The 27,315-nt window shown below is 39.1% G+C and overlaps 1 protein-coding gene across 4 annotated transcripts in view; it reads left to right on the top strand.

Annotated features, from left to right (window-relative positions):
* The window catches only part of NSMAF (neutral sphingomyelinase activation associated factor), a 59,999-nt gene that overhangs the window by 10,955 nt on the left and 21,729 nt on the right, over positions 1 to 27,315 (top strand). For 2 of the 4 annotated variants that reach the window (XR_005224329.2, XM_037892571.2), the window contains exons 2-17: positions 3,921 to 4,010; positions 4,116 to 4,194; positions 4,287 to 4,354; positions 4,443 to 4,479; positions 8,287 to 8,337; positions 15,762 to 15,833; positions 16,285 to 16,332; positions 16,425 to 16,477; positions 17,055 to 17,184; positions 18,372 to 18,443; positions 19,555 to 19,663; positions 22,188 to 22,364; positions 23,904 to 23,983; positions 26,301 to 26,391; positions 26,486 to 26,549; positions 26,674 to 26,725. Coding sequence is in view for 3 of the 4 variants with exons in the window: in XM_037892571.2 (XP_037748499.1) it covers positions 3,921 to 4,010; positions 4,116 to 4,194; positions 4,287 to 4,354; positions 4,443 to 4,479; positions 8,287 to 8,337; positions 15,762 to 15,833; positions 16,285 to 16,332; positions 16,425 to 16,477; positions 17,055 to 17,184; positions 18,372 to 18,443; positions 19,555 to 19,663; positions 22,188 to 22,364; positions 23,904 to 23,983; positions 26,301 to 26,391; positions 26,486 to 26,549; positions 26,674 to 26,725 (1,273 nt within the window). In the remaining variant the exon portion in view is untranslated. Of the gene's footprint in view, positions 1 to 3,920; positions 4,011 to 4,115; positions 4,195 to 4,286; positions 4,355 to 4,442; positions 4,480 to 8,286; positions 8,338 to 15,761; positions 15,834 to 16,284; positions 16,333 to 16,424; positions 16,478 to 17,054; positions 17,185 to 18,371; positions 18,444 to 19,554; positions 19,664 to 22,187; positions 22,365 to 23,903; positions 23,984 to 26,300; positions 26,392 to 26,485; positions 26,550 to 26,673; positions 26,726 to 27,315 lie in introns of those variants that run through there. The other 2 variants (XM_037892572.2, XM_037892573.2) reach the window with 2 other exon arrangements.

A 27,315-nucleotide genomic window follows, 5' to 3' on the forward strand; every position in this document is an offset into this window, starting at 1 on the left:
CCACACAAGAGATCCGCTTCCTGGACACTATAGTGCTAATAAGCGATGGTCACATAAACACCACTCTATACCGGAAACCTACTGACCGCTATGCCTACCTACATGCCTCCAGCTTTCACCCAGACCACACCACACGATCCATTGTCTACAGCCAAGCTCTACAATACAACCGCATTTGCTCCAACTCCTCAGACAGAGACGAACACCTGCAAGATGTCTATCAAGCATTCTTACAACTACAATACCCACCTGCTGAAGTGAAGAAACAGGTTGACAGAGCCAGAAGAGTACCCAGAAGTTACCTACTACAGGACAGGCCCAACAAGAAAATAACAGAATGCCACTAGCCATCACCTTCAGCCCCCAACTAAAACCTGTCCAGTGCATCATCAGGATCTACAACCTATCCTGAAGGATGACCCATCACTCTCACAGATCTTGGGAGTCAGGCCAGTCCTTGCTTATAGACAGCCCCCCAACCTGAAGCAAATACTCTCTAGCAACCACACAACAGAACCACTAACCCCGGAACCTATCCTTGCAACAAAGCCCGTTGCCAACTGTGTCCACATATCTATTCAGGGGACACCATCATAGGGCCTAATCACATCAGCCACACTGTCAGAGGCTCGTTCACCTGCGCATCTACCAATGTGCTATATGCCATCATGTGCCAGCAGTGCTCCTCTGCCATGTACATTGGCCAAACTGGACAGTCTCTACATAAAAGAATCAATGGACACAAATCAGACGTCAAGAATTACAATGTTCAGAAACCAGTCGGAGAACACTTCAATCTCTTTGGTCACTCGATTACAGACCTAAAAGTGGCAATTCTTCAAAAACAGACTCCAATGAGAGACTGCTGAATTGGAATTAATTTGCAAACTGGATCCAATTAACTTAGGCTTGAATAAAGACTGGGAGTGGATGTGTCATTACACAAAGTAAAACTATTTCCCCATGTTTATCTCCCCCACTCCCCCCCACCACAAACTGTTCCTCAGAGGTTCTTGTCAACTGCTGGAAATGGCCCACCTTGATTATCACTACAAAAGGTTTCCCCTCCCCCCCACTCTCCTGCTGGTAATAGCTCACCTTACCTGATCACTGTCGTTACAGTGTGTATGGTAACACCCATTGTTTCATGTTCTCTGTGTATAGAAATCTCCCTACTGTATTTTCCACTGAATACATCCGATGAAGTGAGCTGTAGCTCACGAAAGCTTATGCTCAAATAAATTTGTTAGTCTCTAAGGTGCCACAACTCCTCCTTTTCTTTTAGCAGAGTTTGAGTTGGCACACTGTGTTGATAATGTCAAAAAGGGGAAACCGTACTTCTGTGGTATTCTCTTGTGGTTTCCATATTAAAATGAATTTCTCTTTGCTCTGGCCTTCTACTGCTATAATACAAATAATAAATAATTATCTTAATAATTTTCACATTGGTCTCAGAAACAGTAGATGGTAATCCTATGTATCCTAGGTGTCCTGCTCTCTCTTAAAATACATCCCCAAGGCCCCAAAAGTTGGCAGGGTGGCTCAGACAGATATAGTACCAGAAGTTCCTTTTAGCTGACTTGATTTTAAATGCTCCAGTCCAATATATGAAGCCCTTCCCCCTTCCTAGGCTTCATAGCCTGAGCTCCAGCTTGAGCCGCAACTTCAAAGCAATGTCTCTACAGCTATGTTTAGAGTGCTAGTGCGAGCCCTGCTAACCCAAGTCTCTTGACCTGCTTTAGGAGGCTCGCTCCTACTAGTAGCTCCAAAACATTGTGTAGAGATACTCTTGGAGCTCTTTTGAAAGCTGCCCCCTTTTGTTTAACTCATTAAAGATGTCCTTTTCCTTTGTCTTCTGTTTTAAGGGTATTGTTGCCTTTAAAAGCAGTCTACTATTTTTCATTCCAATCCCACACTTAAGATAAAATATTTAATGATCCTCAAAGAAGTAATAATTTATCAGATACTCATTGTATGATGTGTTCCTATCAATGTATTTCTGAGCAATTAAACTGCATAGTGGTCCTACAACTTATGGCCATATCGATGAAAAGTGTGTTCTCTTGACTTACAGAGAGGCAACATAATTTGATTATATTACATACCCCTGAGGGAATTTTGCCCCACTGCGCAATGCAGAATTTTGCAGAAATTAACGTGCATGCAGAATTTCCTTTTTCCCTCCACAGAAATGTGATGCAGAGATGTTGGCCATCACTAGGGGCCGCTGGACCCAGCAGAGCCCAGCTCACATATGGTTAAGGCCAAGGGGAGGAGAAAGGGGAGGGAACTTGAGGGTTCCCAGCAGTTGCAGTTCCCAGCATGCTCTCAAGGAAGGAGAGGGCAGTGCCATGCAGGAAACTCTCTGCAAGCATGGGACCCTGCATCAGCTGTTTCTCCCTCTGGATCCCTGGGCTCTGGGGGAGTACAGGGTTTGAGCATCTGGGCTGGGGTGGCCTGCAGCTGGGCTCTTGCGGGGAGGAAGCGTGAGTGTCTAGGCTCGGGGGGGGGCGGGGCAGGGGCAGCTGGCCTCTGGAGAGTAGGGGATGTGAGTGTCTGGGCTGGGAGGGGGCCTCTGGTGGAGATGGGCTGAGAGTGTCTGGCCCTCCGGGCACTCTCAGAGAAACAGGAACTTGGCTGTCATAGGGGTTTCTTTAAATCTCTACTCCTGGAAGAATTTTTGTCTGTCTGTATTATTACAGATCTATTTGCTGACAGGTATTTTGGAATAAATTACCAAAATAATTGAAACTGGCATGATTATATAGTTTTATTTTGACAAATACAATTTGCAGAATTTTAAAGTATTGTGTGCAGAATTTTTAATTTTTTGGTGCAGAATTCCCTAAGGAGTATATTACACAAGTGCTTCCTATGATAAACTTAAAGTGATGTTTTAGTATGGGTCGCTTGAGGTTTGAGCCCAACAATGTTGAAGTCAAAGGAGGTATTTCCATTGGCTTTAATGCGCTTTGAATCAGCTGGTTATGTGTATAGTGCTGAGTTATTTAATATAATTGTTAACAATTAGTGTTAATTAGTTAAGTGTCTTCCACATGGCAAATTTCTGATAGCAATAGTCGATTTACACACTTCCAGAAAACTGACCACTTTTTGGTGTGAAGAGAAATCTTAGTCATCCACAGTTCTCTCTAATTTCACAAAGACCCTACAGGTTAGGGCCAGACACTAGTTTTCACTCATACCAAATAATGGAACTGAGAAGGGCTGATACAAATTTTGCCTGAAAGTGTGTGTGGGGGGGAACATCGCCCTTTTATTTCTAATACAGAAAGCAAGGCCTTTCAGAAGGATTCATTGTTGTGGTTATTCACAGATTACCCAAACAATCTTGACAGTGCAGTTTTTAAAAATGTTTATTATTATAACTTAAAAGATTATGCATATACATAATGCTTTCCTTGTAATGCTTACAAGAACATGTAAATCTAAGTGATGGTGGCATAGATAATATCAAATGATTCAAGGCTATATCGTAGAGAGAAGCCTTACTTATTTTGAAATAATTGATTGCTTCCTGTTTCCTTTCAAACTGGTGTGAGGTCAGCTTCTGTGAACAGTGCTTGGTGATACTTGTTCCATGGTTTACCTTGATCAGGTTGAGCTATACTGGTCTTTGTGGTCCTGCTGGGTTCATCCAGGCAATCAGGATTGCTTTTTTGACCAGAATAGTAACAGAGCATAAAAGATTTCTTTTATGGAGTTTTAACACTTCAGAAATGCCTGAAACACAATTGTGGTATTTTTTATGAAAACCAGTTTCCAACATGTCTTTAATTGTTCCTCCTGCCCATTTGACAGTATATTTTAATAAGAACAATGCAGAGTCTGATCTCTGCATGAAGAACAAATTTTCATTTAAAAAAAAAAAAAATTCCTCTTGTTGTTTTTATTTGTAGGTTTTCGCTGCTCCTTCTTAATCTGGAGGAATATTACTTTGAACAGCATACAGCTAATCATATTATAAACAAAGACTGCAGAGATGAAAGGTAGAAAGCCATTTGTGTTTTGAAAATTATACTGGAGTTATTCAGCTATTGGATCTCAATTTAGTTATGCAAATCTTTTTTTTCTTTTTTCCTTTTTCTTTTTAGGAAAATCAGAGGTTCACTAAAAATCTGCTCAAAATCAATTATTTTTGAACCAGATGAGAAAATCCAGCCCATTATTAAGGTAAATTGTCCAGTCTGATCATTTGGTAGTAACTTAGTTTCTTTTTAAAACGTATGTTTAAAGAAAATACGTATTTCTATAACTTCCTGCAGATCCCATTGCGAGACTGTATTAACATAGAAGCAGCAGAAGATAATGAAGAAAATAACCCTTTCACATGGTATGTGGATTTAAGATGTTTAGATACTTCTATTTTTGTTTTTAATAAGTTGAATACTTGTATTTCAAGTACCTTATCTGCATTATAGGTATAAACCTGGAGTGATTTCTGTTGTATCCAATCAGGTAAGAAATACATATAACAAATTTGTGGCTCATAAATAAGAAAAGTTTTTTTCTAGGATTCCTTTAAGTATTTTCAAAAAACAATATTGGACACAGTGAACTAGAAAACAATATGCCACATTACCTTTCTTAACATCTTTCATAAATAAGTAAATACAGAAAAACACGTGTTCAAATCAAACTGAGTTGAGGTTATCTCTTGAATAGATGGTAAGTCAGATACGATAAATTTACCTCCATGCTCAATTGCAAATTGCCTAATAAAGATAGTATTTTCAGAAATGAATGGATACAGGAGGATCACTTTTATCATTAAAAACCAAGGGAGGTGTATTCCAGCTTTGATAGTTCTTGTTTTGGTCTTTCTGCATGTCTTTCAGTTTTTCTGACTCTCCACTGTCACTATGACTTATATTTGTCTTTTGAAAGATTCAAGTGGAAAACTTTGTTCAAAGATTGGACACTGTACTGCGTGTGCATTAAATTTTTCGGTAACTGGTCATGAAGTATGGAAGTAATGTTAGAGCATGGAGTGTCTTGGGTGTGATTAATTCAGATTTGTAAATAATGTTCAACACTCTATGCTTCATTTTTAAAATGGAGCGGAGATAAAAATTTCAAAATTAGAAAGACTTCAACAAAAAATGGACATGCTTTTCATGAAATCTTTTGAGAAAAAATTCACCCCATTTTTCATGTTGGTCCACTGGTAGATTTCACACTTGTAATCTTGTTTTTGCCCTAATGAAGAACAAATTGCTGCAGTCCAGAATTAATTTGGGCAGGTTACTAGATTGTCTACATGGGAAAGTTTTACTAGTTATACTGATGTAGTTATACCCAGTACAGTTAGTTATGCTCTTTTCAGTGTAGAGCTTCTGTAAAAATGACATTCTGGGGTTGTGGGTCCATAACAACAACTTCTATATAAAATGTCCTCTGTTTACAAATATAAAGATGCCTTTCTAACAACCAGTCCTGCAAACTCAGTCAGGTCCCTCAGAGTGGAGCTATGTTCTTTTCCTTTTCGTCCCCACGCTCCCCTGTTAAAGTTGTGAAGAACAAAACACGTTAGCCTAATCTGTGGTCCAAGGAGGATTCCTCTTACAGTATCTCAAAAACATTTTGTAATGGAAAGTGTTTGGCAAACTAAATATGGGGTAGTTAGACACTACCATCTCTTCCCTATAATCAGGGTGCTGGAACAATTTTTGTGAGGGGGTGCTGATGATGGAAACCATGTCTTTGGTGTTTGTTATTACTACTTCAAGCCAAAGGATGCAGGAGCACTCTTAGTTCCAGAACCACTGCCTATAACACTGGTAACGTATTGAAATCCTTGGATGAAAGCTGTGATATAAAAGTATTTTATATAAAAGAGAGGGAATTTAAAGTGTATAAAATGTATATAATTGACATTTTCTGATTTCTGTCACTCTCTGTGCAGAGAAACCTTTATTAGTATATAAGAATTAGACATCCATTTTGTAATAAGTTGTAGTTATAGTGAATTATAATGGAACATTTGTACAGTATAATTGCAGTCAGGATTACTTTCTCTGTAAACTCAAAATTCATTGCCAGTGCATGACAGAATAAGAAGCCTTTTGCTTTGACTGCGAATAATAGGCAACTGAAAAGCTATTTAATGCCATAATAGCTGCGAAATAAAACCTGTAATGTGAAGGTCATTGGAGGTTATCAAAACAGTATTAAAAAACTGTAACTTCTGCTTTTGTTATCTCTGAGGAATAACAAGATGCATTAATAATATATGTTAAAACCTGAAAGAGCCTTTTCTGTTATGCTTGTTTGGTAATACAGATGCTTTCAACCTTCATGTTCTATTTGGTAATTTAAATTTGGGATACCTATTTGAGAGTTCTCCAAACTGTAAAATATTCATTTAACATGCAGTAATACAAGCTAACTGCAGTGTAAGCAAATTTTAGGATTAGGCCCCAATCCTGAAATGTGGGCAAACCTCTGTGCCTGCAACATCTAACAGGGCTTGTTGCTAGATCAGGGCTTTCATAGCCATAGTTTGATTATTACAGAGCACCTAGGAGCTCTAGTCATGGACCAGTACCCCATTGTGTTAGATGTTGTACAAAGACAGAACAAAAAGACAGTCCCTGTCCCAAAGAGATGTCTACAGAGATAGATGGGGGAGTACAAGGAAACAGTGAATCAATATTGGTCAGCACAGTTGGCAGTGCTCTCAACACACCAGCACCCATTGTCAGGTTTTTTGTAGGCATTGCTGAAAAGGAGAGTTTTTAAGGAGGATAGTGAGGTAGCTTTTGGGATATGTACAGGGAACTACTCCCAAGCATGAAGGGCAGCATGAGAGAAAGCATAAAGGTACTTTTTTTGAACATTTAACAGGTGGCCAGTTGGAGGTGACATTCTGGCCTTGGAATCTATGAATCTTGAGAGTGAATGAGAGAGAGGCCATGCAGGGCCTTGAAAGTGAAGACGGTTTGGAATAGTAGTTTGATTTAAACATTAAAACTAATTCAAAGAACAACATTAGAAATGTTAAATGCAAAAAAATTTCTAGGAAAGGTCTGTGTATCAAACAGCCTTCCAATAAATATAGTTAGACTTCAGTGCTCTTTCTGTACATTGCATTTAATCCTCTAAATGTTGTGGAGTCTTTTAGCGAATAGAATAAAAATGCACTAAATCAAAAAAGATGTTTAAGAAATTAAGCTTCTTGGCTGAATTGAACACTTGTGCCTTTTGTAGGTGGTGGTCATATTGCTGAAAAGCGATAGCTCTCGCTAGCAGAAGTCACTCAAAGCAAAAGAGTGCAATCCTGCTTCTATCTTGCTTAATAGTAATTTACTGTTTTTAAAATCAGAAAGTGCTTACAACTCGTTAAACCTGTTCTTACATCAGTTTTTGTGTGTGTGTATATACACACACACACACACACACACACACACACACATATTATGAATGCCTTTGTTTAGCAGCATCACCAGTGAACCTGCCATGCTAATGGCAACGTAAATTCTGGATACAGCTAATTGAGTGAAAGGCGTCATAACATAATTTAGTTAAAAACATTTAATGTAACTGACCTTATTAATATTTGTTTCTATCTTTGGTCTTTTTACATAACTTAACAAAACAGTGATGTTGACAAGTTGTTTTAACAGTCATAAATCTTTAACTTTTTGAATCTCAACATCTACTGTCACTAAATAATTATTGTCTGATCCCTTCATACTTTCCTGCAACTGTGAAAATTTAAGCAATAAAAAGCTTAAAAATAAACATTGATATTATCCATCAAAATTATATAAAAAAAATTGAATTCTTCCAAGCCTAATTATATAGGATTTGAAAACAAAGCAAAAGCTGCGAAGTTTAAGAATGGATACAAGTCCTCATGCTTTAGGGCATAAGCCAACTTCTAAATGAAGAGTTTTATGAATGATGTTTTATGAATTTCTAAATGAAGAAATTTTCCTTACAAAAAGGTAGTTCCATAATTGCCCACGTCTTGGTTTCTTGCACCTTACTCTGAAGCATCTGGTACTGGCCACTTTTGGCAACAGGATACCAGATAGAAATTGCCAGGAATGGCCCATGTTCCGACCCCTTTGTCGCTGTCACTCTCACTCCCCTCTCGCTTCCACCCCAAGTTAATAGAAGATCTCTCCTCCCTGCGCAGACCTCCACATACACATCATGAGCGCACACACTTTATCCACACATTATCACCAAACAGTGTAATTCATAGAGAATTTATTGTCCAAGCGTATTCTGGCTAAATGATCTTTTATCCTCTTTCAGGCCTTTCTCATTAAAGAACAAAACATTATTGCACCCTATAAAACTGAAAGAGTAAGTAGACATTTTTCAGTATTTTTAACAATCTAAGGATTTTATATGAACTATGCTCTTGTTCCTGAAAGAGCAAGATTATTTATTTAATTGCCATCTGAGGTTTATGGGAACAAATGCAAAGTACTCATAATAAGTACTTCTGTGTACTGTATAATAAACGGTGTCTGGGTATTTGTCTTAATGTATGCATGATGTGTCTTCAAAGGTCTAAGGCTGCCATGACTTGGTATTGAAACAAACTTTGAATGCATGTAAAAGCTTTTCAATTGCTAGGTTAAATCAGATCAAGGAAAGGCAAATGGAAGAAAATGCAGTGTAAAGAAACGAACTTTTATAAAGTTGCTGTGAAAGAACATAAGCGCTCAAATACCAACAAACTTCGTTCTTACCCAAAAGTTACTGGAAAAGAGTGAACAGGCACAAGAATTGTTTAAATTGCTCAAGATATTCTGTCTTCCTTAAATAAGGGCAAGATTTCAAGGATAACACAGCCCACAAATTCCTATTTCTATAATGAACAGCAACATGTTTTGGAAATGCTCTCTTGCTCCCTTCACAACTTTTTTAGGTTTTCTATGTACTCTTTATTAACTAGATCTCTATTCATAAAACATAAGCACTCTTGAAAGTTAGGGGGAAACAGTGAAAACCTTGTTGCACTGCTTTTCCCCTGATTCACCAGCAGTATGTTGGCAGTACGGAAAATAAAACCTTATTGACAGGAAAAGGTCCTTGTGACAGGATGCTGGGCTGGGACTGTTGAACCAGGCCTCTGTCATGCCAGCTCCAATTAAGGGAGGTAGATTGGAGCTGCCTAGAGAAACCTGCTCCTGATTGGCAAAGGGGAAACATCTGCCAGCCCAATTAGCCTGGGGCTGCATAAAAGCCTCAGAGGAAGGAAGCCAAAGTGGGGCAGACAGAAAGGGGGAAACCAGAGAGTGGAAGGAGAGGGGTAGCTCGCTCGCTCCCCCCAGTTGCAGAGATTGAGAAGCCCTTAAGGCTGAAACCTCCAAGCTTTAGATGGTGAGAAGGTGGTGGGATTACACACTGTAAATAAACTGCACCGATGATTGCTGAGCCAGAAGGTCTCTGAGTGGTTTTTGGAACAGAGCAGAGGCAGACGCAAAAGAGGCCCTGCTACACCCTGTTACAGTCCCGGACAACAACAAACCCAGCTGGATTGAGCTTGACGGGAAGAGATTGAGTCATAGAATCATAGAATATCAGGGTTGGAAGGGACCCCAGAAGGTCATCTAGTCCAACCCCCTGCTCGAAGCAGGACCAATTCCCAGTTAAATCATCCCAGCCAGGGCTTTGTCAAGCCTGACCTTAAAAACTTCAAAGGAAGGAGATTCTACCACCTCCCTAGGTAACGCATTCCAGTGTTTCACCACCCTCTTAGTGAAAAAGTTTTTCCTAATATCCAATCTAAACCTCCCCCATTGCAACTTGAGACCATTACTCCTCGTTCTGTCATCTGCTACCATTGAGAACAGTCTAGAGCCATCCTCTTTGGAACCCCCTTTCAGGTAGCTGAAAGCAGCTATCAAATCCCCCCTCATTCTTCTCTTCTGCAGACTAAACAATCCCAGCTCCCTCAGCCTCTCCTCATAAGTCATGTGCTCTAGACCCCTAATCATTTTTGTTGCCCTTCGCTGGACTCTCTCCAATTTATCCACATCCTTCTTGTAGTGTGGGGCCCAAAACTGGACACAGTACTCCAGATGAGGCCTCACCAGTGTCGAATAGAGGGGAACGATCACGTCCCTCGATCTGCTCGCTATGCCCCTACTTATACATCCCAAAATGCCATTGGCCTTCTTGGCAACAAGGGCACACTGCTGACTCATATCCAGCTTCTCGTCCACTGTCACCCCTAGGTCCTTTTCCGCAGAACTGCTGCCTAGCCATTCGGTCCCTAGTCTGTAGCGGTGCATTGGATTCTTCCATCCTAAGTGCAGGACCCTGCACTTATCCTTATTGAACCTCATCAGATTTCTTTTGGCCCAAACCTCCAATTTGTCTAGGTCCTTCTGTATCCTATCCCTCCCCTCCAGCGTATCTACCACTCCTCCCAGTTTAGTATCATCCGCAAATTTGCTGAGAGTGCAATCCACACCATCCTCCAGATCATTTATGAAGATATTGAACAAAACCGGCCCCAGGACCGACCCCTGGGGCACTCCACTTGACACCGGCTGCCAACTAGACATGGAGCCATTGATCACTACCCGTTGAGCCCGACAATCTAGCCAGCTTTCTACCCACCTTATAGTGCATTCATCCAGCCCATACTTCCTTAACTTGCTGACAAGAATACTGTGGGAGACCGTGTCAAAAGCTTTGCTAAAGTCAAGAAACAATACATCCACTGCTTTCCCTTCATCCACAGAACCAGTAATCTCATCATAAAAGGCGATTAGATTAGTCAGGCATGACCTTCCCTTGGTGAATCCATGCTGACTGTTCCTGATCACTTTCCTCTCATGTAAGTGCTTCAGGATTGATTCTTTGAGGACCTGCTCCATGATTTTTCCAGGGACTGAGGTGAGGCTGACTGGCCTGTAGTTCCCAGGATCCTCCTTCTTCCCTTTTTTAAAGATGGGCACTACATTAGCCTTTTTCCAGTCATCCGGGACTTCCCCCGTTCGCCACGAGTTTTCAAAGATAATGGCCAAGGGCTCTGCAATCACAGCCGCCAATTCCTTCAGCACTCTCGGATGCAACTCGTCCGGCCCCATGGACTTGTGCACGTCCAGCTTTTCTAAATAGTCCCTAACCACCTCTATCTCCACAGAGGGCTGGCCATCTCTTCCCCATTTTGTGATGCCCAGCGCAGCAGTCTGGGAGCTGACCTTGTTAGTGAAAACAGAGGCAAAAAAAGCATTGAGTACATTAGCTTTTTCCACATCCTCTGTCACTAGGTTGCCTCCCTCATTCAGTAAGGGGCCCACACTTTCCTTGGCTTTCTTCTTGTTGCCAACATACCTGAAGAAACCCTTCTTGTTACTCTTGACATCTCTTGCTAGCTGCAGCTCCAGGTGCGATTTGGCCCTCCTGATATCTTTCCTACATGCCCGAGCAATATTTTTATACTCTTCCCTGGTCATATGTCCAACCTTCCACTTCTTGTAAGCTTCTTTTTTATGTTTAAGATCCGCTAGGATTTCACCATTAAGCCAAGCTGGTCGCCTGCCATATTTACTATTCTTTCGACTCATCGGGATGGTTTGTCCCTGTAACCTCAACAGGGATTCCTTGAATACAGCCAGCTCTCCTGGACTCCCTTCCCCTTCATGTTAGTCCCCCAGGGGATCCTGGCCATCTGTTCTCTGAGGGAGTCGAAGTCTGCTTTCCTGAAGTCCAGGGTCCGTATCCTGCTGCTTACCTTTCTTCCCTGCATCAGGATCCTGAACTCAACCAACTCATGGTCACTGCCTCCCAGATTCCCATCCACTTTTGCTTCCCCCACTAATTCTACCCGGTTTGTGAGCAGCAGGTCAAGAAAAGCGCCCCCCCTAGTTGGCTCCCCTAGCACTTGCGCCAGGAAATTGTCCCCTACGCTTTCCAAAAACTTCCTGGATTGTCTATGCACCGCTGTGTTGCTCTCCCAGCAGATATCAGGAAAATTAAAGTCACCCATGAGAATCAGGGCATGCGATCTAATAGCTTCCGTGAGTTGCCAGAAGAAAGCCTCATCCACCTCATCCCCCTGGTCTGGTGGTCTATAGCAGACTCCCACCGCTACATCACTCTTGTTGCACACACTTCTAAACTTAATCCAGAGACACTCAGGTTTTTCCACAGTTTTGTACCGGAGCTCTGAGCAGTCATACTGCTCCCTTACATACAGTGCTACTCCCCCACCTTTTCTGCCCTGCCTGTCCTTCCTGAACAGTTTATAACCATCCATGACTGTACTCCAGTCATGTGAGTTATCCCACCAAGTCCTTGCTCCAGAGTTCAAATTTACTGGAGGCTGGCTAATTGAGAGGAACTTTTTCAGTCCAGTTCGTGACCAGTTATTTTTAGGTACTGGAGATGATTTATTTATGTGAGTGGTAGGGAATCATAACTAACACCATAAAGGGATGAAGCTGTATTGCTGCATGTTAAAACAAGAAACTTAGTGTTTCTTCCATAGCTTCAAGGGCTCACTTGTTCTGCTGTTACCAAACCGATCTTCCCCCTGAATGATTGCTAATTCCAGACACTCATATGACTACTTTGCTCTGGTACTAAGTTTAGGTGTATGTGTTTTGAAACTCCACTCGTCCTATCCTACATAGCACCTATGCAGTAACACTCTCCAACAAATCAGAATATCCTGAGTTGTTGTTTTTATCTTTCCATGTGACCGTGGAGATAGACTTTTTCTGAGATACCTTTTGCCTATGATGGCTATAAATAACCCACGACACTATTCTCTAGCATTCGTGTTGGTCTGGCAACTTCCACCTTTTCATATTTTCTGTATATGTATATATATCCTCTTACTATATGTTCCATTCTATGCGTCTGATGAAGTGGGCTGTAGCCCACAAAAGCTTATGCTCAAATAAATTAGTTAGTCTCTAAGGTGCCACAAGTACTCTTGGTCTCCCAGAATCACTCCTAGTCATTGAAGGAAAGGTGCAATTCCCGAAATGTGCTATAAGGGTCGTCTTATCAGGCTAGCACCAGAAATACTTTGTTGTTCAACCTTCTTTCTCTTCACTCCAACCCCAAGTTCTTTGAGACTTCCTATTTTCTTCACTATCATATCAAACATTTTATTTTTATTTCCTTAGTTGGATTGCTCTCTACCTTCTGTGAATTGGGACTGTAAAACTGAGTTGAACATAATCCAGATCTCACTAGTTCTTGGAGCCTGAAAAGCCGCTCTTCTGCAAAATAAACCTTTCATTGCATCTACCTGTATCCCAGTGTCACCAAATACCTCTTACTATTCATCTTGCCTCATTAGGTTGTATATTTAAAAAAATCACAGGAGTTTATTTGATATACTTTTATACCATATTTAAGGGTTGTCAGAAGATTCTGGGATCTCCTTGCTGTGATACAATAGAGTGCAGATGTAAAATAGAGATAGTTAAAATTGAACCTTGTTTTTAATGTTCAGTGTTTTTCCATTGTACATATTCTCCTTCCTCATTCAGAGACCTGTATTGCAATTAACTTGTATCGCCTAAAGAAAAGGAGTACTTGTGGCACCTTAGAGACTAACCAATTTCTTTAAGGTGCCACAAGTACTCCTTTTCTTTTTGCGAATACAGACTAACACGGCTGCTACTCTGAAACCTGTATAGCCTGATCTTCTCAGATGTTGTAGATTAGAAACTTTTGTCTAAAAGATATACAGGAGCACTAATTGTATTCTACAATAAAAAGTCAGTCGCTAGATAACCATGTACTGGTTTTAAAGTTACAAATAAATATGTTGACCCTCTGTTTTAGGTGTACAAGCATTTAAAAGCTTTTACTTCTAACTAGGGCTGTCTATTCATTGCAGTTAACTCACGCGATTAACTCAAAAAAATTAATCAGGATTAATTGCAGTTTTAATTGCACTGTTAAACAATAGAATACCAATTGAAATTTATTAAATATTATTGGATGTTTTTCTACATTCTCAAATATATTGATTTCAATTACAAAGTGTACAGTGCTCACTTTATATTTTTTATTACAAATATTTGCACTGCAAAAATGATAAAAGAATAGTATTTTTTAGTTCACCTTATACAAATACTGTAGTGCAATCTCTTTATCGTGAAAGTGCAACTTAAACAAATGTAGAATTTTTTTTGTTACATAACTGCACTCAAAAAGAAAACAATCTAAAACTTTAGAGCCTACAAGTCCACTCAGTCCTACTTCTTGTTCAGCCAATCGCTCACACAAATAAGTTTGTTTACATTTATGGGAGATAATGCTGCCCAGTTCTTATTTACAATGACACCTGAAAGTGAGAACAAGCGTTCGCATGACACTGTTGTAGCCAGCGTTGCACAGTATTGACGTGCCAGATATGCTAAACATTCGTATGCCCCTTCATGCTTTGGCCACCATTCCAGAGGAAATGCCTCCATGCTGATGACACTCATTTAAAAAAAAAAAAAAAAAAAAAAAAGTGTTAATTAAATTTGTGACTGAACTCCTTGGGGGAGAACTGTATGTCTCCTGCTTTGTTTTACCCGCTTTCTGCCATATATTTCATATTCTAGCAGTCTTGGATGATGGCGCAGCTCATGTTGTTCATCTTAAGAGCACTTTCACTGCAGATGTGACAAAACACAAAGAAGGTACCAATGTGAGATTTCTAACGATAGCTACAGCACTCGACCCAAGGTTTAAGAATCTGAAGTGCCTTCCAAAATCTGAGAGGGACGAGATGTGGAGCATGCATTCAGAAGTCTTAAAAGAGCAACAGTCTGATGTGGAAACTACAGAACCCAAACCACCAAAAAAGAAAATCAGCCTTCTTCTGGTGGCATCTGTGTCAGATGATGAAAATGAACATGTGTAGGTCTGCACTGCTTTGGATCATTATCGAGCAGAACCCACATCAGCTTGGATGCATGTCCTCTGGAATGGTGGTTGAAGTATGAAGGGACATATAAATCTTTGGCACATCTACCACGTAAATATCTTGAGACACCAGCTACAACGGTGCCATGCAAATGCCTGTTCTCACTTTCAGGTGACATTGTAAACAAGAAGTGGGCAGCATTGTCTCCTGCAGTAAACAAACTTGATTGTCTGAGCTGTTGGCTGCACAAGAATTAGGACTGAGTGAACTTGTAGGCTCTAAAGTTTTACATTTTATTTTTGAATGCAGGGTTTTTTGTACGTAATTCTACATTTGTAAGTTCAACTTTCATGATAAAGAGATTGCACTACAGTGCTTGTATGAGGTGAATTGAATTTTTTGTTTTTTTTACAATGCAAATATTTGTAATCAAAATTATAAAGTGACCATTCTACATTTTGTATTCTGTGTTGTAATTGAAATCAATATATTTGAAAATGCAGAAAACCTAAATATTTAAATGGTATTCTGTTATTGTTTAACAGTGCAATTAATTGTGTGATTAATCACGATTAATTTTTATAATCGCGATTAATTTTTTAATCGCTTGACAGCCCTACTTCTAACAGTATAGTAATCTGAAAACTTGTCTCAAAATGTTTATTAAATACTGACTAGCTTGCCAAATACCACTTAAAAAGCAAATTTACTCCAACAAAGCTGCATTTTGTAATTTATTGTATATTTGTCATGGGTATGAAATCCAAAATAGTTCAAGAATGCCACCTTCTTTTAAAATACATTTTGGCTAGACAGTGTGTGGTCTTTTGGTACTGTGCTTAATTATAGTCTCTCATCCAGTACTAAACATACTTTTTGTCTTTGTTAGGGTAAAACTGAATACCTCTTTCAGTTGGATGTTGCTGGGAAGACGGATGATGTTATACAAACTCTACTTCAGGTACAAGTGTTTGACAGCTTTGCAAACTTCACCACCACATCATCTAATTTTGGAATATGTGATACAGGTAGAATCTCTCTAAGCAAATAGTTTGAATAGCTTCACCTTCTGAAGGCAAATGAAAGGATTTTAGGACACTTGCCTCAGAGTACTACTGATTTGCTTGGAGAACCTGTGGTAAAGTACACTAATCAAACATAGTGCTCATTTTGAAATCTGCCTTATACGTCTCTCTTAGAAAACTTTTATTTCTTGATGGTGCTTGTCTGCATAGACCACTTATTAAAATGACTTCAAATTTGAACAGTAGATCTGAGTAAAAATTTCTTTTAAAATTAATGCACGTCATTTCTAAGTTAAGTCAGTGTGCAAGTCTGCTGAGTGCCCTCAACTTCTATTGACTGTAGTATGAATCTATATGGTATTTAATTGTAACTCCTTTTTTTAATAGCTCAACCGGGCCTCTCACCTGGACAAGCTGGGAGATCAAGCTGCCATGGTAAATCCCTGACATATTTTAAGGGCATATTGTTGATGATGGTGATCCAACTGCAATTAGGAACGTAAAACATTTTAACCTTTTTTCATTAGATAACTGCTATATTGCAGTCACGTTTGGCTAGAACATCATTTGATAAAAACAGGTATGTTTCTAATTATTTTTTACTACGAAGTTCAAGCGTGTTTAGAGATTAACAAAAGCTAATTAGCTTGTTTAAAGTGTTTAGGAAAACCATGTTTACCACAGCATGTGCATTTTAATTTAGAGGATCTTACTTCTCTTTGCATTATGACTCAGTATTGTAGCACCTTACATTTAGCAGAGGATGGAAAATTCTCTGCTATAAAGTTAAATTTGTTACCATTTTATACATCTTCAGACTGTTCTGAGTCCTTCTTATCCATGAGTTTCTGGTAGAAATATGGCATTTCTGAACGGACTGTGGAAAATGCAGCAGTGCATGTGAAGCTGCCAGTGCTTTAAAATGATGGCTGCTGCAGAATGTGATGGAGACTGTGTAACAACTTCTACTTCAAAGTAGCAGGGAAGATGGGGAGAAGACTGGTACATTTTTCAGAGAACCTGTTTTAGGCATGCAATAAGGTGCATGTAAAAACATTTCTAGAGCAGTGTGTGACCATTTCAGTTAAGCAGGAACTAGTGAGAGATAAATTGACTTCTGTGGTGTTTGTTTTTTTGTTTTGTTTAACTTTTTTCAGATTTCAAAATGTTTCTGAAACCTTGCATATGGAATGTGAAGCAGAAATGGTGACACCACTGGTGACTAATCCGGGGCATGTATGCATCACTGATGCAAACCTGTATTTCCAGCCTCTTAATGGGTATCCTGTAAGTAAATAAAATTTTGTGTGTATTTTTTTTCTCTCCCCCCCCCCCCCCCCCCCCCCCGCTCTTCTGTGTACCATATATAACTTTTTTTCTAGATTACTCCTCCTAAGAAAATGCCTCCTCTTGGAACACATGCAATAAGCACCTACGTAAATGTAATTTGTTGTGTTGATTAAAGTAATAACCATTTAATTTTCCACAGTCTTCCTACGTTGACTGTTCATATGTAATATTATACATATCACTTAAATTACTGGGACTGTTTCTTGGTCTTGACTATTTCATTGAAATGAAAACATAGTTCTTATTTTTTGATTTGTCAGAGAGAGATTATTTTCATTGGATACTGGCCTAATAGCAATTATTAAATTGCTTGGCAGACTTTCCTTGTCTGACTATTCCATGTAATTTACAATTTATAGGACCTTATTCTAAAGTACTGTCCCTGCATAGTGGAGATTTGAGTACATTCTGTGTCTGGTTAAAACTGAACAAGGTTAACTACATGTAGGGGGCTCTCCAGTTCCTGGCCTACTAAACTTTTTTTTTGATGGGGGTAAAAGGAAATGTGTTGTAGATTAAACTGGTTGATCATTGCTGCTTCATTCATGGGACTGTTTTTTGTTTGTGCTGTCAAATGGTTAAAATGATTCTAAAACAATTGTTTAAAAAACTGTTCCAGAACCTACAATAGATTACCACTATGTCCTAAAGTCAGATCCACTGCCACCTTGTGCTGTGTTAGGTGAAAGAAATTCTATTTTATCTTTGTCCATAAGGTGGTATCCATAGCTAGCAAATATTTTTCCCAGCATGCTTACTCTTCAAGGACCTTTTCCATATTCTGACAACTTCCTCGTTTTGCCTTCTACTGTTGTGTGACTACTGTTTTGAGAAAAATTTCTGAATGACGTATAAACAGTGGAGTTGTCACTAAAGTTGGCTCTCAATCTGGGAAGCAGCTAATAGCAAAATAATTATTTCTCCTACAAAATAACTATTTCTTAGGAGAACAAGGGTAGTTTCTTCTCTAATGTGGAGAATAAATCTTACCTCCAGGGCATTACATGCCTACAAACAAAAAAAAACAACCCCTTGTTTAATTTCCTTGAATGTTACTGATCTCATATATAAGAACCTGTGGAGTATTAATGCTTTTGGGCTATGTCTTGATTTTTATTTTACAGAAACCTGTGGTTCACATAATGATGCACAATGTCCGTCGCATCTACAAAAGAAGACATGGTCTAATGCCATTGGTGAGCTAGGGTTGTTTGCTTTTAGCTACATATATTGCTAATACCTTTCACACTTTTTTTCTCCTGTTGGATAGATTCAGAGAAAGTAACTCCTCTTGCTTTCTGAGAAGTATGAATTAAGAATAGGACTGCAGTTTTCACCCACCATTTGTTTTGTTAGCAAGGTAGAAGTTATAAACTGAAAGGAACAGTGAACTGTCTATATGAGGGGTGAGAAGCCTCTTCCATAGTTACTTTTAAAAAATTAATATTTCAGTTTGATGTTAGTGGGGACTAGTCCAGATCTTATGCTAAAAAGCTGTTTAAAGGATTTTACTTAATTTGCTGATTATTCCGATGTGTGAATGAGATGGAAACTTAAGTAAACTCTCGGGTTCCACTGACCTATATTACAGTTATTTCATGGTGAAGTAACCGACCTACTTTCTTTTGTTTTTCATAAAATAATTTGGTTTATACATTAACTTCTGTGACTTTACAGTGTCCAGATTTGGGGTATATTGACATCCCTAATGATTTTTTAAACTACATATTCTTCTGCAAAATGGCCCGCTTGGTAAATGTGCGTTCTAAAGATTATATATAATCTTGAAGTACAAGAAGGAAATTGTGTTAGCTTACGTGACTGATGTGAGAGAGTGGCAGAGGGGCAGCACAACAATTCTGCAGTGAGATCTTGGTTGTACACTTTCAGTGTTTTTGTTTGTTTTAACATAATGTAAATGTAAACTCTAGGCATAACAAAATTTGAGGGGAGGGACCCAAACTTTTGCATTGTTTCAGTCAATTAGTATATATTTTATAAAATTAAAATGTGTACTGTGTATTGTATATGAAATTGTTAGATTGTCTCATGTGGATCAAATGTGTACAGCTATAAATTTCCTTTCTCTGATTACAAGAAAGTGCATGTGTATGTGGTTGAGAAGGGGAGGAATCTTTACAACAGACAGCCTATTAGCCAATAGTTAGGCAAAACTGCTGGCAAACTTTTAATATGGGAACAGTCTTAAGTTTTGGATATCACTAACTAGAATGGGCTGTTAGTAACATGGGCAGTAGGGCTTCTCGCTGAATTTCTACATTTAGTTTTTCTCCTTTAATTTTGAAGGGCCTAGAAGTATTTTGCACGGAAAATGATCTGTGTTCTGACATCTACTTAAAATTCTACAACTCTCAAGATCGAGATGAGCTCTATTTCTATATTGCAACATATCTAGGTTTGAAACCATTTATTTATTTATTAAATGTCCTCCTTCTCCCCCTTGTGGGGAATATGCTGAGTTCTGTTGTCTTGATGTGTGGGAAGAGGTAGGTCACAATTATGCATCTTTTTAATAGGTGGAAAGTGCCATTCCTCTGTGGACTTTTGGGCATATAGCAGTCCATTTAGAGGCCAGCTGTACCTCCTGTTCATAGGGGTCAGCAGCCTTCGGCACGCGGCCCATCAGGGTAATCTGCTGGCGGGCCGCGAGACATCTTGTTTACGTTGACCATCCGCAGGCATGGCACCCTGCAGCTCCGAGTGGCCGCAGTTCACCATTCCCAGCCAATTACCCCGAGGATCACCTGTTCTATAAAGGTTACTGGGTAGCTGCAGGGGAAGTAGAATGAGAGGGTATGAAGAATAACCGGTTTCTATATAGCCGTGCTGTAGGAGCATATATAGGCTGCCCTCTTCCCCCTCACTACAGGTTATCATGCTTGCACTGTAACTAGCTAAAGATGTTTTTATTTTTGGTGGAGGTTGGCAGGGGGGTTGGTTTCTAGGAGCCACCCACAGACTTGCATCTAATCTTTGATAGTGTTAAGGGACCTGTCGTCTGCTATGCCACCACCCCCAGGTTGCCTGTATCAACCTTTGTAACGGTGTCTTCTAGTTGCAGAAGATTGTATCTTCCACCTTGATTGTTGCCTTCTTTGTTTTTTTAAAAAAGAGATGAATGCCAGCCATTCATCAGTAGGATTAAAACTATAATGTATTTGTTACCAGACTTGGCCAATATTGTTAGGGCTAGTTCACTTTGTGACGACATGTATTTGTGAAATATTAGAATGCACTGTTGATAGCTATCTCTTCATCTTACAGACTCAGTGAAGGTGTTAACAGGATTGTCTTAATGAATAACATAATTAATGTTCTGTGAATAATTTAATAAGAGGCTGTCATACAAATCCAAACCCCCTTAGTCCGTGATTAACCCAGTGTGTGTCACAGGGGTGACATAGCAGAATCTACTTAGATATGCTCAAATATAATCAAAGAAGCAGCCAACGTGACAACAGTACCATATTCTGGAAATGGCCTTTCAGGGTTCCTTCCCCACTCTGGGATACAGAAGTGGGGACCCGGTTGTAAGACCCCCTAAGCTTATTTTTACCAGCTTAGCTTAAAAACTTTCCCAAGGCACAAATTCCACCTTGTCCTTGAACAGTATGCTGCCACCACCAAGTGATTTAGACAAAGAATCAGGGAAAGGACCACTTGGAGTTCCTGTTCCCCAAAATATCCCCCCAAGCCTTTACACCCCCTTTCCTGGGGAGTCTTGAGAATAATATCTGAACCAGTTGGTTACAAAGTGAACACAGACCCAAATCCCTGGATCTTTGGACACTGAAAAAAAATCAATCAGTTCTTAAAAAAATAATTTTATTAAAAAAAAAAAAAGGGGGGGGGGTAAAAATCCCCTCTGTAAAATCAGGTTGGAAGATAACTTTACAGGGTAACAAAAGATGCACAGAACACAGGGGGAACCCCCGCTAGCCTTAGTTTCAAAGTTGCAACAAAATAGGGATAAACCTCCCTCCAGCAAAGGGAAAAGTCACAAGTTGAGAAAACAAAGATAAACTAATACGTCTTGCCTGGCTGAACTTACAATTTCTGTAATATGAAGGACTGGTTCAGAATGGTTTGGAGGAAATGGTTTGATGTCCGGTCCCTCTTAGTCCCAGGAGCGAAAGAACACAGAAACAAAGAACCCAAAACAAAGCCTCTTCCCACCCCACCCCCCCCGATTTGAAAGTATCTTTTGTCCCCATTGGTTCCTTTGGTCAGGTGCCAACCGGGTTATTTGAGCTTCTTAACCCCTTACAGGTAAGGAGGAAGGCTAGGCTACCCTTATGGTTATGACATGGCCTGTCAGCTCAGGCCATCTTTTCCTTTAAGAGTATGGCTTGCATATCCATACTTCCATTAGAACCGTATTATTTGGTTTTGGAGCTAATGGAGGGGTGGATCTCTGACAGACGCTCCACTCGGTATTCCGCAGACAGAGATCCTCCTGTAATAATTTCCTTTTTTCTGTGTGGTGTTGGTATTGCACCTTCATCAAATCTGTTAAACAGGACCTCATTCACAGAAAGGTGAGACCACATTTCACTAATAGATGTTAAGCAGGCACCATTAGTTACTCCATAGCAAAACAAATTCCTTTCATGTAGTGTCATCCCTTAGTAAGCCATGGTCCAGAATCTTAAGTGTCTTCTCACTGCTAAGAAGAAAATTCTTCAAATACTATAGACGTTATGTTTCTCTTTATTTTCACAAATGTTTAGTCTTTTTCCCCTGTCCATTCAATTGGACTCCTTAATGATTTTTATGCATTTTAAAGCCATAGATAGGTATGTTTTAATTAGATTGTTTAAATTACTACACATTTGGAGTATATAATGTAGTGAAATAATTCAAGGTGCTGTAGAATAGAGAAAAGCTAATTTTATTTATTTATTTATTTTTTATTAAAGAAAATCATATTACAGAGCAGACGGCTGAGAGTTACATGTTGCAATGGCAGCGAGGTCATATTTCAAACTACCAGTACCTTCTTCATCTCAACAATCTGGCTGATCGGAGCTGCAATGATCTCTCCCAGTATCCTGTATTTCCTTGGATCATAGCAGATTATTCTAGTTCAGAATTAGGTAAACAACATATATAGGAGGAAAAAACATAGTCTGCACATGATGTACAAATCTGAAACTGCTGCTTTTACACTGCATAAACATCATGCCACATCAACCTGAGGTTGGAGGGTGAGGAACAGGATGTTAATCAATGTGCTAATCCCAGCTCTATTATGTCAAACAAGTGACCGTGTCTGATTTCCCTATCTGTAAAATGGGGATAATACTTGATGGTGAGGTGTGAAGCTTAACTAATGTTTGTAAAACCTTTTGAGATGCTTGCTGAAAGAGCCACATTGTCGTCTTCCACAAGATTTTTTTTTAAGAACGAGTCAACAATATCTGGTGGTCAATAATCTCAACAGTTTTCTGCATTTTTTTTTATAAGTCTACATGGACCAACCATATGATAGTCTGGCATGGAACAGACTGATAAAGTACAGAAGAAATGTATGCACCAGGTGTTGCTAGACTGGGCCATCACCGCTTTCTGAAAAACGCTTCCTAAAAAAGGAAAGTTCAAGGCAGGGTACTAACTGTCAAGTTTAGTGCCTAAACTGGCTTCCTGAGCAAGGTTCTAATTGTAACCTGTTTGTGTTGCTGGTAACTTGCCCTCCTCAGAGTTGTGAATGTCTTTGCCATTAATGGGCCCAGTGTGTCTTCGCTTATGCCTCTCAGCTTCCACTCAGACACCTCCTATTCAAACAATGTTGTCATGACACAATGTAGGTGTCAAGTTATTTAAGGGATGATAGGGGGGAGATACGCCATTTATCTGTGCCTCAAGGCCACTGGGGACAATGTTAACAGATGGGAGATGTTTGCCCAATCGTAGTGCTGTGGAACATATAATGTTAGCAAAATCCTACTCCAGAGCTAGCTGTTATGTGCAACTTTTAGATAAGTAGCTGAAAAACTAATGTTGGGAACAGGGTATACAGTCACTTAGGGCAAGACTACACTACAAAATTAAGTCAACCTAAGTTATGTCTGCATGTAGCCACCACAGTAATTTAATAGCTTTTGCATGTCCACACTACACACCTTGTGTTGGTGATGCAAGTCCTCATCAGGAGCACTTGCACCAATTTAACTGTGAGTGTAGGAAATTGTGGGACTGCTTCTGAAAGGCAGCAACAATTGATGTAAGCAACACACTGACACTGTGTCGCCCTAACTACATCGAACTAAGCACTACGCCTCTCATGGAGGTGGAGTTAAGTCAGTGTGATGGGTGAGTTACATCAGTGGGAGCTGCTTTTTAGTGTAAGCTGCCTTACGTTGACCTAGCTCTGTAGTTTCAGAGTAGCAGCCGTGTTAGTCTGTATTCGCAAAAAGAAAAGGAGTACTTGTGGCACCTTAGAGACTAATACATTTGTTAGTCTCTAAGGTGCCACAAGTACTCCTTTTCTTTTAACTCTGTAGCGTAGGCCATGCCTTAGTGTGAGAGCTTCTTGTGCCTGTAGGAAGAGGAGGAAAATGTTTTAAAATATTGGTTTACAAGTGATTCCTATCCGTGGGAGCAATCCATACAGATTAATTTCTTTTCTCTTTTAGATTTGACAAAGCCTGAAACATTCCGGGACCTTAGTAAACCAGTTGGTGCCCTGAATAGGGAAAGGCTGGAAAGACTACTGGTATGTGGAGTTCAGTTTTTTTTGTTCTATAATTTGTGACCTACAAATCTTATTACTAAGAGGACTCAGTTTTCCATCTAGCATCTCTTGTGAGGATGAAATTTGCACAATACAAAAATAAAATAAACATGCTTGTATGACTTGTATTCAGATATTTCTAGGATTATTCACTGTATTTCCTATGTTCTGCAATTCTTAAAGCTGTTGTTGAAACATAGACTACAAACATTATCGGAAGCAAACTCTACCTGTATTAAGTTAGTGTGGTGTGGCATTCGATATATACATAATTAATAGTGCAAACTTAAATATCTAAAAAAGAAAAGGAGTACTTGTGGCACCTTAGAGACTAACAAATTTATTTAAGCATAAGCTTTCGTGAGCTACAGCTCACTTCATCGGATGCATTCAGTGGAAAATACGGTGGGGAGATGAACACATCCGAAGAAGTGAGCTGTAGATCATGAAAACTTTTGCTCAAATAAATTTGTTAGTCACTAAGGTGCCACAAGTACCCCTTTTCTTTTTGCGAATACAGACTAACACGGCTGCTACTCTGAAACCTGTCATTAAATATCTAAGAAGCACTGCAAGTAAAATATGGAACACAAACTCTTTAAATCTCATTACAAATATGAGGCTTTATACCTCTTTAAAATGAAGTCCAGTAGGTAGTTAACTGTTGTGATTGCTTTTCCATGGATACTACAACGATTAGCTATATAAAACCCTATGATAGATGGATAGATTACAATGCATAATGTAAAATAAGTGTGTGTGGATCAGTCAAATTATTTTTTAAAAACAGAGGAATCTGTTTTAACAAACACTATAGTTACAAATTAAGGTAGAACATAGGCACATGCTTCTAAAGCCATGTCTATATTTAGGTCGGAAAAACTTGTCGCCAGACGGGGTGCTTTTTCACCCCCCTGAATGCCATAGGTTTTGCTGGCATAAGTGCTTGGTGCACAGCGCTATGTCTCCCACCGACATAGCTGCTGCTGCTTGTTTAGGTAGTTTTATTATGTCAACAGGAGAACTGTCTCCTGTCAGCATAGAGTGGCTACATGAGCTATCTTACAGCGGCACAGCTGTATTGATACAGCTGTGCCACCATAAGCTTGCTAGTGTAGACATGGCCTAAGTCTCTAAGAAAAAGGGTTTAATGGGGAGAGGAAAGGGGGGGAATATTTAAAAAAAAAAAAAAAAAAAATTGCGCACACATGGCAAAAGACCAGGGTAAAAAGTGAATGCAGTTATAGACAATGCCACATTAGAAATTCTTTCCCATTCCACATCAGGAAGGAATTTTTTTCATGAGCAATCTAACATATAAATGCAGTGTTTGAAAGATCCCCGTCTCTTCACTAGCGTTAGACTTCATGATCGTAAGACTTAGACATAAAGCTGCAAAAACACTTTAGAGAATCCTAGTATATTCTTTATAGAACCTGTCTTATTGGCAAATTGGCAGCATTAAGTTATCATAAAGGAACAATCATATGAAGAATATAAATATTCTTCAATAATTATCCCCATGCTGCTGAGCTACCTTAAGAAGCACAGGGACAGGAAATTCTTGCCAAATCAGTAGCATCTTTACTGGTGAAAAAGAGAAAAGGGTTTTAAAGAAATAAAGATTCTTAATGCAAATTCTGACTTCCACCCCTAAATTTCTTTGATTGTATGCTCTGAATCAGTTGATTGCTTTATTTGTATTGGAATACATTCTAATTTCAAAAGGTATCTTGAAAATATTAGTTTCTGCTAATAGATACTATTGAGTTGGAGTTGCATATGGAGAGGCAGCATGTCCAGATAAAACACTTAAAAATCACTGTAGTTATACATGTTTGGAAACTTACATAGATTCTTAGTCTATGATTGTTATGGATGATTTAAAAAAGTATAACCTTTAACTTGTCCTAAGATGTGAAGAAGAGCTACAACACTGAATTTACAGAAATGCTTTAAACTTACAAAAATGCAAACTGCCAATATACCTTGGTGTTTTTCCACTGTTAGCCTGCTCTGCTCTTTTCAGCTTAATAGGAATGCATTTCAGATCGTGTGTGTGTGTGTGTGTGTGTGTGTACGTACACACACACACACACACACACAGGAATACAGGAATTCTTTCCTGAGATTAAGTATCTGTAACAACACAATTTAAAAGCTTTGTATTGTGTTTTTATCTGGATGAGAAGAAGTGTTTAATCCTATCTTAAGTTTTCTGATAAACGTGTGTGTTTGTTTAATACAGAAAAAAATACTATAATTTTAAACAGTTTGTCTTGTTTTCAATATGTTGCAGACACGTTATCGGGAAATGCCAGAGCCTAAGTTTATGTATGGCAGCCACTACTCATCTCCAGGTTATGTTCTGTTCTATCTTGTTAGAGTTGGTAAGATTGCTTTCATTGCAAGTCTTTTGAATACCTGGTGGGTTTGAAAATAGCAGCATTTGGACAGATCTGACTTCCGTTCTTATCTCCCCAGCACCAGAGTATATGCTTTGTTTACAAAATGGAAAGTTTGATCATGCTGACAGAACGTTCAATAGGTTTGTTTAAATTGAATTTAACAGATTTATTTTTCACTATATAATGGTTTCGTTTAAATTGCATACTTATATGGGGCGTAAAGTCCTTTCCTGACTGATATACCATTGACTTTATTATGTCTAGTATTGCAGAAACCTGGAAAAACTGTCTGGATGGTGCAACAGACTTCAAAGAGGTAAGTAGCCAGAAGCTACTTGAGGTCACATTACCTGAGTGCTCTGTCCTCCTTTTTTCCAGTTCAAAATTTTTAAATTTCTGTTGTTTGCTTCCTTATGGAGGTGAAGGCTGCCTTGCTATGCCTGGTTTGAGCTTGGCACTGAAGATAGGTTTAAATTCCTTCTCTTAATGTTCACATGGCTTCTGGTGGGCTGCTTTCCTTTTTTTTTTTCCCCCCCTATTTTGATCGGATCATTGGTTGGAGATTTTAAGTGAAGATCATGAGATTATTCTACCAAGTTCTTTTCCTCACTAAATGTAATTGGGACTTGGCTTTTATAGTGCAGCCCATTTTGAGGGTTTAGAATTATAGTGCATCTTTTTTTGGTATCTTCTGTTTTTAAGCATCATAGAAATATTGCCTTTGAGGAATCTTAAAAGCCTTCTCATTGTTCTTAATGTCTTTTAAAAAACTAAAGGAAATCTGTCAGGTAGATGTTTGGAGCTGGTAAATTATGCTTCACTGACATCAGAGAAGCTTGAATTGAGAAAGGAGGCTTTTCTTAACATTGCAGTCCAGTTTTCCACTACAGAATTAGGAGTGGTTAA

Source organism: Chelonia mydas, chromosome 2 (genome assembly GCF_015237465.2).
Source record: "Chelonia mydas isolate rCheMyd1 chromosome 2, rCheMyd1.pri.v2, whole genome shotgun sequence".
Lineage (NCBI taxonomy): Eukaryota > Metazoa > Chordata > Testudines > Cheloniidae > Chelonia > Chelonia mydas.